Raw genomic sequence first — 15000 nt, 5'->3', positions numbered from 1 at the left:
GGCCAGGGTCTCGTCCGTCAGCAAAGCCCTCAAGCCTTCCTTGCTCAGACGAGACACGGTCTCGGGCAGCATGACGGCGTCGGGGTCGCGCTCCAGTATCTGTGGGTCAAAGAGGCCACACTTCTGAACATGTCGACAAATCCAAGGGACGGGCGACAATGGGACCTTTCGCAGTCAGGCTCGTAGTTTCCTATTAGCGCTACAATTTTCAATTGTCTCAGATTTCATGAGGCAAAAGGGTGACTTAGCTAATTTGAAAGCCGATATTAAAAAAGAAAAAAATACGACATAAATTGCTGCATAAGTGTATTTAGAATTAGAAACATGACTCTTAATGTTAGAATTTTTACTTACTGGTGTATGATAAGGCTTTGTTAATTTAATTATAAGATCAAATTAAAAGTAGTTAATTATTTTTACTGAAGTAAGTTTGAGCAGTAAAAATAAGAGGATGTTGATTTCGGTTTGTGCATTTTATCTGAGAGTGTTAAAAAATAATGGATATCACTGTCACGTCCTGTATGTGAAGATAATCAGTGAGATAGAATATAACAGTGGTGGCGGACGTACGAGTATATTGAAGTGAGCGACGTCTATGTAAAAAATAGCCTCTTATATCTGCTGGGAGCTATTTTCAAATAAATATGACTAATTTTACGTGTGCAATGGCAGACTGCATGTCAGATTCAGGAAGCCGAGGGTTAGAAATCGTACCGGAAAAATTAAGTCCTCGATGCAAAATGATATTTTCTATACATTACATAGATTTGCCTATTGCTTGGTGCATTCAATTGAAAGTATATATCAGTATAAGTCCATTGAAGTCGGTAGAAAATGACAAATTGCTTGGCTTGATACAACTGTAGGCTGTTTTACGAATATCATCTGTAATTATAAATAGAGGCTCAAACAATGCTATATGCCGTTTGCAATCATGAAATTGATTGACTTCAATTTCAGACACAATAATGTACAACGATACACCTCTGTAAGCTTATAATACTTGACCAAAAAAGTATTTATTTTCCGGCAAGAATGACAAAATCTGGCGGTGTCTGGTATCAAATCGCTCACTGCGAACGGTCCTATTGACGCGACCGAACGTGCAATGCCGCCGTCAGTCAGGGTGTGAGCTTGGGGCACGAAGGGTGACGGCTCCGGCCGAAGGAAAACACCTGTGGGGGGGGGAAGCTCCTCACCTCCTCCACGACTGCAAATCAACCCACCTCGGGGGGCAAAGCTCCCCCGTGCACTTTGCCGCCGTGCTTCCTTACGCTCTAATGCAAAACGAGGCGTCTTTCAACCAAGAGGGCTTTGGACCCTAGCTCCAAGAAGTGTAGATACCACCATTGTATCCAAAAGAAACACCAGCCACGACATCAAGAAACAGACCCACGTACCTTTTTCAACTTCTTCTTCTTCAGCGTCGCGTCCTCATCCCGGCGTTGCCTCTTCCTTCCTCCCTTGGCAGGATGCAGTGGCGTGGTCCCTGGGAGGGTCGAGGGGTCGGCGCCCCGGATGGCATACTGGATGTGGATACACTCCGTGTGGGTCAGCACGGACGTGCCGACCACGTTGTCGAAGAACTCGTCTTGGGACATGTCAAGGAACCGCACCTCCCTCAGCAGGTCGTCCCCGATCTCCTCCCGGAGCGCACTCCCCGACGGCTCCTCCTCCTCCTGCTGGCCTAGCTGGGCTTTTCCCCTGCGACCAACGAGAGGAACAGAGAACGCTTTAGCGTGCGGGCTTGGTGAGCGACGACCAAAACATAGTCATGCACTGTGTAAAGGGCGGAGAGGAACGGAATGGTCGCCACGAGTGCGAGTACTTACCAGGCAATCAGTCCTCTGAAGGGGACAACCTCGGAGGAGAAGGCCAGGGTCTCGTCCGTCAGCAAATCCCTCAAGTCTTCCTTGCTCAGACGAGACACGGTCTCGGGCAGCATGATGGCGTCGGGGTCGCGGTCCAGTACCTGTGGGTCAAAGAGGCCATGCTTCTAAACATGTCGACGAATCCAAGGGACGGGCGACAACTGACGCGACCGAACGTGCAATGCCGCCGTCAGTCAGGGTGTGAGTTTGGGGCACGAAGGGTGACGGCTCCGGCCGAAGGAAAACACCGGGGGGGCAAGCTCCTCACCTCCACGACTGGAAATGAACTCACCTCGGGGGCAAAGCTCCCCCGTGCACTTTGCCGCCATACTTCCTTACACTCTAATGCAAAGCGAGGCGTCTTTGAACCAAGAGGGCTTTGAACCCTAGACCCAAGAAGTGTAGAAATAACCATTGTATCCAAACGGAACACCAGCCACAACATGAAGCAGACCCACGTACGTACCTCTTTGCACTTCTTCAGCGCCTCGTCTTCTTTTGGGGGTTGCCTCTTTCCCCTGGAAGGATGCAGAGGCATGGTCATCGGGGCCATCGAGGTGTTGATGCCCCGAATGGCACACTGGATGTGGATGCACTCCGTGTGGGTCAGCACGTCCGTGCCGACCACGTTCTCGAGGATCTCGTCTTGGGACATGTCGAGGAACCGCACCTCCCTCAGCAGGTCGTCCCCGATCTTCTCCCGGAGCGCACTCCCCGACGGCTCCTCCTGCTGGCCTAGCTGGGCTTTTCCCCTGCGACCAACGAGAGGCACAGAGAACGCTTTAGCGTGCGGGCTTGATGAGCGACGACCAAAACATAGTCAAGCACTGTGCAAAGAGGAACGGAATGGTCGCCACGAGTGCGAGTACTTACCAGGCAATCAGTCCTCTGAAGGGGACAATCTCGGAAGAGAAGGCCAGGGTCTCGTCCGTCAGCAAAGCCCTCAAGCTTCCCTTGCTCAGACGAGACACGGTCTCAGGCAGCATGACGGCGTCGGGGTCGCGGTCCAGTATCTGTGGGTCAAAGAGGCCATGCTTCTGAACATGTCGACGAATCCAAGGGACGGGCGACAATTGACCCGACCGAACGTGCGAGGCGTCTTTCAACCAAGAGGGCTTTGGACCCTAGCCACAAGAAGTGTAGATATCGCCATTTTAGCCAATAGCAATACCAGCCACGACATCGGGAAACAGACCCACGTACGTACCTCTTTGCACTTTTTCTTCAGCGCCGCGTCCCCAGAAAGAAGCGAAGTCTCCAGCACTGCCGGCATCGTCTCCGCCTTCACGTTGGAGGCGATGATGTACTGAAAACAAAACGAGAGAGAGAGAGTTTGCCTAAGCGGCAAGTGTGAAAAGTCGAGGAGTGTATCATGATTCGTCGCTATTGCACGATTCTCTTTGTCCACAGAGAGGAGGAGGAGGCCCGTCTGCTGCTGCTGCTGCCGTGGTGCAGCTCAATAATAATGACGCCCAAACTAAGGTATCGTCCACCATACCACTATCACAACAAAAGAAGAGAAAGAAGACGAAGAGGAAAAAGACGAAGAAGAAAAAAAAGACGAAGACGACAAGGAAAAATAAAACGAAGGAGGAGGAAAACAAGACGATGACGAATGAGAAAACGAAGAAGACAGAAAAATAAGACGAAGAAGAGGAAGAAGAAGAAGAAGACGATAAAGAAAAAGAAGAAGAAAAAAGAAAACGAAGAAGAAGAGGAAAAAGGAGACGAAGAAGTAAAAATAAGACGACGAAGAAGACGAATATGAAGAAGAAGAAGAAGACGAAGATGTCGAAGAAGAAAACGAAGAAAAAGACGAAGAAGAAAAATAAGACGAACAAGAAGACGAAGAAGAAAAATATGACGAAGAAGACGTAGAAGAAAAATAATACAAAGAAAAAGAAGTAAAACCAGAAGAGGAAGAAGAAAAAAACGAAGAAGGAAACGAAGAAGAATAAGACGAAAAAGGAGACGAAGAAGAAAAAGAAAAAGAAGTAGAGAAAAAAAGAAGAGGAAGAAAAAGAAATAGAAGACGAAGAAGACGAAGAAGAAGAAGAAGAAGAAGAAGAAGAAGACGAAGAAGACAAAGAAGAAGAAGAAAAAGACGAGGGAAAAGACGAAGAAGAAAAAGAAGAAGAAGAAGAAGAAGGGGACGAAGAAAAAGAAGAAAACGCAGAAGAAGAAGAAGAAGAAGAAGAAAAAGAGGAAGAAGAAAAGTATGAAGAAGACGAAGACTAAGAGTATGAAAACGAGGAAGAAACTGAGGAAGAAATAGAAAAAGAAGAACGGAAGAAGAAGAAGAAGAAGAGACATTAGAAGAAGAAAATGCAGAAGAAGAAGCAGAAAAAGAAAAGAAAAAGAAGAACCAGGAAAAACATAAACAGGAAAACAAAAGCAAAAGTGAAAAAGAAGAAATAGAAGAGGAAGAAGAAACAGAAGAAGAAGAAGAGCGGTAGAACTGCTGTGGAGGAAAGCAAGGGCAGCTGGCCTTCCCACATACCTTCACACAATCTTTCGTTGCCGACTCCATCTCGTACTTGCGGGCCATGGCGTACACCCCGAGAGCCTCTTCCACCGACTCCAGGTCCATCCGGTCCAGGTACATGTGATCCACTAGCTTCTGGAAGTACTGACGTGGGTCCTCTGGAAGGGTGAGCTTCTTACGGGCAGCCAGGGGTTGTTCATTCAGCTTGGCGAAGAACACGGGGGAATTCGTGGACAGGATCAGGCTGTGGGCCTGAGGGAGTCACATATTAAGTCCAAAGCTTTCCTCTGGGGCAACGCGCGTCAAAGCTCCGCCCACCTTGCTCAAGGAGGGAATGATATTCAATGCAAGTCACCACACTTACCTTGACAGGCTCCTCGTCTCCTGGAAAGAAGATGTCCACGTCGCTCAACTCCCTCGAGGTGTACAGGTACTGCGTGCGCTCTTTGCCGTTCTTCAACTTCGACTGCCATTTCTTGCCGCACGAGGTTCCGCTTTCGACCATCTTAGTTCTTCGGCTGCTGCCTGCAAATGCCAACCGGTTTAGCCGTGCATCAGTCAACATGAGCCATGTATCCTGCCCCTAAATTCGCCACAACACAAATTCACACCCAGACATAGATACAGCATCCCAGAAGAGACTCAAGTGAAATATCATAAGAAAAGACTGAGTTGGAGCTAAACTGACGGAACGAACGGGAAAGATCCTGGAAGGGCGAACAAATTCATAATGCCAATCAGAAAGCAACTCTCAGATTGGAGCCAACATTACCAAACGGAACCTGAGGTCAGTAAATGCGGTGCAATGCACGCGTGGGGAGGGAGGGGGCAGGCAGCCACAAATGGGCAGAAACAACAACATGCAGCCCAGAAGTACTAAAGAAGTAAACAGTCTGAAAACCCTGACTCAAGCGAACACACTGCCAGTTGCCTCAACGCCGCCACCTGAAGGGGACCAGCGACGGGTAACTGCTTCCTTCCTTGTGGTGGTGGTGGTCCTGCAAGGTGGATGGACAGCCAAGTTGCCATTTTCAAAACCCGTCAACCAACCCCCCCACCCCGCCCCACCCCCGACCACCTGCTGCAGCCCTGAGGGGCTGACACTCGGTCTCTGGGTCCAAGATCTCTCAAAAGATGACAAAGGAGGACCATGCCGCCAGGAGACTTTTTGGTCCATATCTAGGTTGGATGGGAAATATTATGATAATGATAGATCAAATTAATTAATAAAGTAATAACAATACAAATAATAATCAAATAAATAGGTAAAGATGAATAATAAACAAACAGGTAAATATTAGATAATAATAAAATATGTAATAATAATAAACAGACAAATAATAGCAAACAAATAAGTAATATAAAAAAATAATAATAATAATAATAATGGCAGCAGCAGCAGCAGTCAGCATTACAGCAGCATCTTGCTTACGTGTTTATCTACACGAATCTTAAAGCTTCGAACTGAACTACATTACACTGCCTCTGCAGGAAGTTTATTCCATTCATTTACTACTACACAGTAGGCAAAGTTGTTTCCACCCACTTCCAAATGAAATGAATTTCCTGCCAGTTTGAGACCCTTATTTCTTGTCGGATTCTCATCAAGTGTAAAAATTTGGTCACTTTTGATATTGTCAATTCCCTTTAGAATCTTAAAAACCTGTATCAAGTCACCTCTGAGTCTACGCCTTTTTAGGGAAAATATTCATATATTTTAGTCGATTTTCGTATGATTTATTTTTCATATTTGGAATCAGTTTTGTGGCTTGCCGCTGTACTTTCTTTCCAATCTGCCAATATCTTTAATGAGATTCGGTGACCATACGGAAACATCATATTACAAACGAACTAACGATTCATATAGCTTGTTAATGAGAGATGGACTTTTGAAGTCAAAAGATGGCGCAATCAGTCCTTCAATCTTATTTGCTTTCTCAGAGACTGTTTGGATGATTTGAGATCGTTACTGATAATTACGCCGAGATCCTTTTAACTATTGACTTTTGTTAACTCATTCCCAAAAACTTGTAATCGTACTTACTGCTATTTTTACGTATGTGCATAAGCGTTTGTGTTCAATTTCAATAGCCACTTTTGAGACCATTGCTGTAGTCTATCTAAATCTTTTTGCATGTTTGATTGGTTTAAGTGATCATTTACCATTCTGCACATTTTTGTGTCATCAGCTATTTTGGAGACAATAGATGTACATAATTTATATATAGTATGAATAGAAGTGGCCCAAGAACGGAACCCTGAGGAACTCCACTCGTAATATTTTTGTATCTACAAGTTTAGCCATTCAGGAGAACTCTGTTTTGGATCGTTTAAGCAATTACTTGTCCAACTTGATTATAGGCTAGCACTTATTCCGTGTAAAAACTAATTTAGTAAGTAGTCTCTCGTGGGGGACGGTATGAAAAGATTTTGCAAAGTCTATATATGTTAAATGTATATTGTTTATTTTGTCGTACCATTGTAGAATTGTAGTAAGTTAGTAAGGCAAAAACGTTTGCCTTTGAATCCATGCTGGCTATCATCTATCAAAGAGTTTTTTTGTAAATGATGTTCTATAGCACCTCTGATGACAGTTTCCACAATTTTTCGTAGGATTAAAGTGAAGCTTAGGCCTGTAGTTATTTGGTTTGTTTTTGTCACCTTTTTTGAATTTGGGTGTAACGCTAGACAGCTTCCATTCTCTTGGGACTTCTCCGGACCTGATGCATTTATTGAAAATGATTTGTAGTGGAAGAAGAGTTTAATTGTTAATTTGCTTTAATATTGTTGGATGCCAGCCGTCAGGCCCTGGTGTTTGATTAAGTTTGAGTTTTCCTATAGACCAGGGGTTCTCATTGGGGGTGAAATTCACCCCCAGTTTGGGGGAATTCTGGGTTTTCTGGGGGTGAATTGTGACCTCAGTAAGTTTACGGTGTGAGGAAAGCAAATATAGGCCTATCTGGCCTGTCACTGACCTGGGTTGGAATTAAACCTGTGCTGACCCAGGTTAATCTTAGGATTAGAAAAGTGTTATTACGCTGTGCGATAATTAATACCTGCATATTATTTAGAATGCACCCTCAGAAACAGGCAATCTTGGAGAGGAGGGGGGAATGACATTCTGGCAAATGGTGAAAGGGGTGAATGGGGCAAGCAAGGCTGAGAACCCCTGCTAATTTTTTCTTTTGTTATATTTACCGTAGTACACAAAGTCGTCGGGTTAAAGTACATATTTTCCGATGGAATTTCTTCGCAGTACAACCACAGGCAGATGATAAAGATGCTACTCAGTTGGTGAAACAGTACATGGCGACACTCCTCGCCTTCCTCTTCCCTCCGCCTAATTTGTGTGTGTGTGTGTACAGCCTCCCCGTCCCAGCCGAAGCAGGAGACAATGCAACATCATGCAATCGGGAGGGGGGAGGGGGAAGGGGGCCGGCTGGAGGCAGGGAGGGAAGGAGGAGGAGGAGGGCAAAGGGGAGGGGGGAGGGATGGAGGAAGGAAGGAGGAGGAGGGAGAGGAAGGAGGGAAGGAGGAGGAGGGCAAAGGGGAGGAAGGGAGGGTAGAAAGGAGGAGGAAGAGAAAGAGAGGGAGGGAGGGAGGGAGGAGGAGGGAGATGAATGAAGAAGGGAGGAAGAAAAGGGGCGGGAGGGAGGAGTATGGAGGTAAGGAGGGAGGGAGGGAGAAGGAAGAGGGGCGGGAAGAAGGAGTATGGAGAAGGAGGAGGAGGAGGAGGAGGGGCGGGCGGGAGGGAAAGAGGGGGAAGATGAGGAACAAGGAGGGAGGAAAGGTGGAGGAGAAAAGATGGCAGGAAGGGAGGGAGGGAGGAGGGAGGAGGGAGAGGAAGGAAGGAAGGAAGACGAGAAAGGGCGGGCGGGAGTGAAGGAGGAGGAGGAGGATGAGGAGGAGGCAGAGGAAGGAGGGAGAGATGAGGAGGATAAAAAGCTGGAGGAGGTAGAGGAAGGAGGGAGGGAGAGGTAGGAGGGAGGGAGAGGGAGAAGGGGTGAGAGGGAAGGAGGAAGAGAAGGGGCGGGATGATGAATGAAGGGAGGAGGAGGAGGAGGGAGATAGAGGAAGGAGGGAGTGAGAGAGGAGGAGGTAAGTAGGGAGGGGGAGGAGGGAGGAGGAGAAGGGGAGGGGAAGGAGGAAGAGGAGGAGGGAAAGAGGGATGAAAAGAAGGAGGAGAATTGGAGAGGAAGCGATGATGTACTGAAAACAAAGAGAGAGAGAGAGAGAGAGAGAGAGAGAGAGAGAGAGAGAGAGAGAGAGAGAGAGAGATTGCCTCCTAAGCGGCAAGTGTGAAAAGTATCATGATTCGTCACTATTATTGCATCATCATCTTTGTCCACAGAGAGGAGGAGGAGGAGGAGGAGGAGGCCCGTCTACTGCTGCTGCTGCTGCTGCCGTGGTGGTGCTCAATGATGACTTCCAAAACAAAGAAAGAAAGAAAGAAAGGCGGCACCGTCCGTCCGTCCGTCCGAATTGCCGCACGCATGCACACACACACACACACACACACTCAACCAACCAATCATCTGGTCTTGCTCACCGTATCAACAAGAGAAGAGGAATAAGAAGAAGACGAAGAGGAACAGGAAGACGAAGAGCAAGACGAAGATGAAGAAAAGGACGAAGAAGAAGACGAAGAAGACAAAGAAATACGACGAAGAGGAGGAGGAGGACGAAGAAGAAGAAGAAGAAGAAGAAGAAGAAGAAGACGAGAAAGTAGGAGGATGAAATAAAGAAGAAACAGAAGAAGAAAAAGAAGAAGACGAAGAAGAACAGGACGAAGGAAAAGACGAATAAGATAAAGAAGGAGGAGGAGGAGGAGGAGGAAAGGAAGAAGAAACAGAAGAAAAATAACAAGTAGGAAAAAAACAGAAGAAAACGAAGAAGAAGACGATGAAGACGAAGAAGAGGAGGACGAAGAAGAAGATGACGAAGAAGAAGACGAGGAAGAAGAAGAAGAAATAGAAGATGAAGAAAACAAAGACGAAGACGAAGAGGAAGATGACGAAGAAGAAGACGATGACGAAGAAGAAGAAGATGACTAAGAAGAAGATGACGAAGAAGAAGAAGAAGATGACGAAGAAGAAGAAGATGACGAAGAAGAAAAATACGAAGATGAAGAAGATGACGAAGAAGAAGAAGAAGATGACTAAGAAGAAGATGACGAAGAAGAAAAAGACGAAGAAGAAGAAAACAAAGAAGACGAAAAATACGAAGAAGAAGAAGAAGAAGAAGAAGAAGAAGAAGAAACATACGAAGAGGAATTATAAAAAGAACATAAGAAAGAGGGGATCAGGAGAAGGAGGAGAAGGGGAGAGGAAGGGAAGGGGAATAGGGGGAATAGGGGAAGGAGAAGGGGAGAGGAAGGGAGGGGGAATAGGGGAAATAAGGGGAGGAGGAGGAGAGAGGAAAGACGGGGAGGAGAAGGGGAGAGGAAGGAGGGAGAGGAAAGAGGAGGAGGAGAAGGGGAGACGAAGGAAGGGGAGGAAGGACGAGGAGGAGAAGGAGAGAGGAAGGAGGGGAGGAGAAGGGGAGAGGAAGGAGTGAGAGGAAAGAGGGGGAGGAGAAGGAGGGGGAGGAGAAGGGGAGAGGAAAGAGGGGAGGAAGGAGGGGGAGGAGAAGGGGAGAGGAAGGAGGGAAATAGGGGGAGGAAAGAGGGGGAGGAAAAGGAGGGGGAGGAGAAGGGGAGAGGAAAGAGGGGAGGAAGGATGAGGAGGAGAAGGGGAGAGGAAGGAGGGAAATAGGGGGAGGAGGAGGGGAGAGGAAGGAGGGAGAGGAAAGACGGGGAGGAGAAGGGGAGAGGAAGGAGGGGGAGGAAAGAGGGGAAGGAGAAGGGGACAGGAAGGAGGGGGAGGAAAAGAGGAGAGGAAGGAGAGGGGAGGAAGGAGGGAAATAGGTGGAGGAGGACGGGAGAGGAAAGACGGGGAGGAGAAGGGGAGAGGAAGGAGGGAGAGGAGAAGGGGAGGGGGAGAGGAAAGAGGGGAGGAAGAGGAGAGAGGGAGAGGAAGGAGGGAGACAGGGGGAGGAGGGGAGAGGAAGGAGGGGGAGGAGAAGGGGAGAGGAAGGAGGGAAATAGGGGGAGGAGGAGGAGGGGAGGTGGAGGGAGAGGAAGGAGGGTGAGAGGAAGGATGTGAAGGAGAAGGGGAGAGGAATGAGGGGGAGAGGATGGAGGGAGAGGAAAGAGGGGAGGAGAAGGGGAGAGGAAGGAGAGAGAGGAAAGACGGGGAGAGGAAGGAGGGGAGGAAAGAAGGGGGGAGGAAGGAGGGAAATAGGGGGAGGAGGAGGGGAGAGGAAGGAGGGAGAGGAAAGACGGAGAGGAGAAGGGGAGAGGAAGGAGGGGGAGGAAGGACGGGAAGGAGAAGGGGAGAGGAAGGAGGGAGAGGAGAAGGGGAGGGGGAGAGGAAAGAGGGGAGGAGGAGGAGAAGGGGAGAGGAAGGAGGGAGATAGGGGGAGGAGGAGGAGGGGAGAGGAAGGAGGGAGAGGAAAGACGGGGAGGAAGCACGAGGAGGAGAAGGGGAGAGGAAAGAGGGGAGGAGGAGGAGAAGGGGAGAGGAAGGAGGGAGATAGGGGAGGAGGAGGAGGAGGAGGAGGAGGGGAGAGGAAGGAGGGAGAGGAATGAGGGGGAGGAGAAGGAGAGAGGAAGGAGAGAGAGGAAGGAGGAGGAGGAGAAGGGAAGAGGAAGGAGGGAAATAGAGGGAGCAGGAGGAGGAGGGGAGATGGAGGGAGAGAAAGGAGGAGGAGGAGAAGGGGAGAGGAAGGAGGGGGAGGAGGAGGGGGGAGGAAGGAGGGGGAGTAGAAGGGGAGAGGAAGGAGGGAAATAGGGGAGGAGGAGGAGGAGGGGAGATGGAGGGAGAGAAGGGATGTGGAGGAGAAGGGGATAGGAAGGAGGGAAATAGGGGGAGGAGGAGGGGAGAGGAAGGAGGGAAATGGGGAGAGGAAGGACGGGGAGGAGGAGAGGAGAGGAAGGAGGGAGAGGAGAGAAGGGGAGAGGAAGGAGGGAAATAGGGGGAGGAGGAGGGGAGGGGGAGGAGAAGGGGAGAGGAAGGAGGGAGAGGGAGGACGGGGGAAGAAGGGGAGAGGAAGGAGGGAAATAGGGGGAGGAGGAGGGGAGAGGAAAGAGGGGAAGAGGAAGGAAGGAGAGGAAAGAGGGAGAGGGGAGGGGGGGGGGAGGGGAGGGGGGAGGGAGGGGGGGAGGGGAGAGGGGAGGGAGGGGAGGAGGGGGGGGGGGAGGAGGAGGAGGAGGGGAGGGGGGGGAGGAGGGGAGGGAAGGGGGGGAGGGGGGGGAGGGGGGGAGGAGGAGGGAGAGGAGGGGGGGAGGGGGGGGGGAGGGGGAGGGGGAGGAGGGGGGGAGAGGGGGGGAGGAGAGGGGGAGGGAGAGGGGGAGAGGAGGGAGGGGAGGGAGGGGGGGAGGGAGGGGAGGGGGAGGAGAGGGGGGGAGGAGAGGGGAGGAGGAAGGAGGGGGAGGAGGGGGGGAGGGGGGGGGAGGGGGAGGGAGGGGGAGAGGAAGGAGGAGGGAGGAGGAGGGGAGGAGGAGGGGAGGGGGGGGGGAGGGGAGGGAGAGGGAGGGGGGAGGAGGAGGGAGGAGGAGGGGAGGGGGGGGGAGGAGGGGGAGGAGGAGGAGGAGGGGGAGGGAGAGGAGAGGGGGGGGGGGGGGGGAGGGAGGAAGGGGGAGGGGAGGAGGGGGAGGGGGGAGAGGGAGGGGGGGGGAGGGGAGGGGGGAAGGGGGGGGAGGGGAGGAGGGGGAGGAGGAGGGGGAGAGGAGGGGAGAGGGGAGGGGAGAGGAGGAGGAGGGGAGAGGAAGGGGGGGAGAGGGGGGGGGAGGGGGGGGGGAGGAGGGAGGAGGAGGAGGGGGGAGGAGGAGGGAGAGAGGAGGGGGGGGGGGGAGGAGGGGGGAGAGGAGGGAGGGGAGGGGGAGGGGAGGGGAGGAGGGAGGGGGAGGGGAGGGAGGGAAGGGAGAGGAGGGGAGGGGGAGGGGGAAGGGGGAGGGAGGGGGGAGGGGGGGAGGAGGAGGAGGGGAGAGGAGGAGGGAGAGGGGGGGGAGGGGAGGAGGAGGGGGGAGGGAGGAGGGGAGGGGGAGGAGGAGGAGGAGGAGGGGGGAGGAGGAGGAGGGGGAGGGGGGAGGAGGAGGGGAGGGGGAGGAGGGGGAGGGGAGGGGAGGGGGAGGGGGAGGGAGAGGGGGGAGAGGGGGAGGAGGAGGGGAGGAGGGGGAGAGGAGGGAGGGGGAGAGAGGAAGAGGAGGAGAGGGAGAGGAAGAGGAGAGAGAAGGAGAAGAGGAGAAGAGAAGAAAAAGGAAAGGAACGAGAATAAAACTATATAAATACACACACACACACTCACATTTTAAATCTAATGACTCGGTGGCGCAATTGGCTGAGAGTCTGACATATAATGGCAAGGTATTGGCGGTACCTGGTTCGAATCCTGTCCAGGTTTAATTTTTTTTTCAGTCTCGCTGCGCTTCGAGTCGTTACTCCAACTCTCGTGGGCGGGGAGTTGGAGATATGTGTGCGTGTAAGTTCATAGATCGGACATACGAGCTCTGAGCTCTCTTCCGGGAGGGAAATAGCTGTCGACCACGAGTCCAATACGTGATCCAAAAGACCAAGATGAATCACACACACATGTGAACATGTACACTTATAAGCACACACGACGATATATCCCCTTCCCATAAAACACACACACACACACACACACACACACACTGATAATAGCAATGAGCTAGAGAGAGAGAGAGATAACGGGGGGAAAATATAATAGTTCCAGTCTTCCTTATACATAAAACCTGAAATATAATTTCATAAAGTGATAAACACGAAATATAAGTTCATGAGATTTTTGTAATACAAGAGCGACATGACGTCATAACGAGCGAAAGGTTACTTTGCGTGGGTTTGTGTTAATCTATTTAGCTTTCATTTTGTACTTTATTCGAATATATTTCATTTATATAAAAACGTGATAAATACAAAATATAAGTTATTAAGTTTTTGCACTGCGAGAGCAACATGACGTCATAACGCGCGAAAGGTTACTTTGCGTGGGTTTGTGTTAATCTGTTTAGTTTTCATTTTTTAATTTATTCATACATATTTCCTTTATATAAAAAACGTGAAATACAACTTCATGAAGTGATAAACACGATATATAACAATTTATAAGATTTTTGTACTGTGAGAGCAACATGACGTCATAACGAGCGAAAGGTTACTTTGCGTAGGTTTGTGTTAATCTATTTAGTTTTTATTTTGTAGTTTATTCAAATACATTTCTTTTATATAAAAAACGTCATATATAATTTCATAAAGTGATAAACACGAAACATAACAATTTAGAAGATCTTTTACTGCGAGAGCGACATGACGTCATAACGTGCGAAAGGTTACTTTGCGTGGGTTTGTGTTTATCTAGTTTTCATTTCGTAATATTTTCATATATATTTCTTTTATAAAAAAAACGTGAAATATAATTTCATAAAGTGATAAACACGAAATATAAAATTTATGACATTTTTGTACTGCGATAGCGACATGACGTCATAACGAGCGTAAGGTTACTTTGCGTGGGTCTGTGTTGATCTATTTAGTTTTCATTTTGTAATTTATCCAAATATATTTCTTATATATATAAAACACGTGAAAAATAATTTCATAAAGTGATAAATACGAAATATAACAGTTTATAAGATTTTTGTAACGCGAGAGCGACATGACGTCCTAACGCGCAAAGGGGTACGTTGCGTGGGTTTGTGTTAGTACATTTAGCTTTCATTTTGTAATCTTATTATGCTAATACCTCACGAAAAATTTGTTCTACGAGCGATAATTATATATGATAAATAGTCATGGTAAATATGTCGATTTGAATTGTTAATTTTGTCAAGAAATTTGGACAACTGATTCCGACCTACACGAAGCTTACCCAGTCGGTAGAATACAAAAATAATTAATGATCAACTAGATCAATAAGTAAAGGAGATATGATACAATTAATGACACTTAAATAAAGCCAGATTATAATATCAATTTCGTCTTGATGCTTCGAGCAAGTTTCTTTGTCTACAGTTGACTTTGTCGACGAAGTTGTTGACTAAGACGACTACGAAGACGACTTAGGAGAGATTGTCTTCGGAGACATTGTCTTTGGAGTTGAATTAGAATTTGTCATATTATAATCATCTAAATGAATACTTTGATTAGATTTTAATTGATTAATCTAATTATCTGTGACGGGCTTTAATCATTTTTAAAGAAATAATTGCAATATTTTGAGTGTTTCTTATTCCAAAATATCTTAATATTTTTGAAGCGAGTATTGCGTATATATAATTTGTTCTCTATGTCATTTATAGTTCGTAAATATAAACATTAGCGGAAATTACAGTAACAATGCACTAACTATAAAACTAGCTACCACCAAATTACTCTCACTAACACTAAACAGGTCACACTATCGTGAAATTGACCTGAAATTATCATTTATTTATATTTTCAATTGTCGAAATAATATGTTTATCTATTGTTTTAATTTCCTTATATCTATTCATTCTTAAGTAACAAAAAATTCTGTTATTATCAGTTGATTATCATTTGTGTACGGGAAAGGCTACCCTCAATCATAAATGAAAAAATCAAA

At 48.1% G+C, this 15000-nt stretch overlaps 1 protein-coding gene across 1 annotated transcript in view; it reads right to left on the bottom strand.

Moving 5' to 3' along the window:
• Positions 1-15000, bottom strand: part of LOC143031044 (uncharacterized) — a 434053-nt gene that overhangs the window by 841 nt on the left and 418212 nt on the right. The window contains exons 7-9 of the mRNA XM_076194410.1: positions 2745-2884; positions 2338-2623; positions 1-99 (exon numbers count right to left, since the gene is read on the bottom strand). The exon at positions 1-99 is cut by the window's left edge and continues 41 nt beyond it. Coding sequence (XP_076050525.1) covers positions 1-99; positions 2338-2623; positions 2745-2884 — 525 coding nt within the window. The remainder of the gene's footprint in view (positions 100-2337; positions 2624-2744; positions 2885-15000) is intronic.

Source organism: Oratosquilla oratoria, chromosome 12 (assembly GCF_046742065.1).
Source record: "Oratosquilla oratoria isolate Oo_2021 chromosome 12, ASM4674206v1, whole genome shotgun sequence".
Classification (NCBI taxonomy): domain Eukaryota; kingdom Metazoa; phylum Arthropoda; class Malacostraca; order Stomatopoda; family Squillidae; genus Oratosquilla; species Oratosquilla oratoria.
This window is presented reverse-complemented; position numbering and strand designations above follow the sequence as displayed.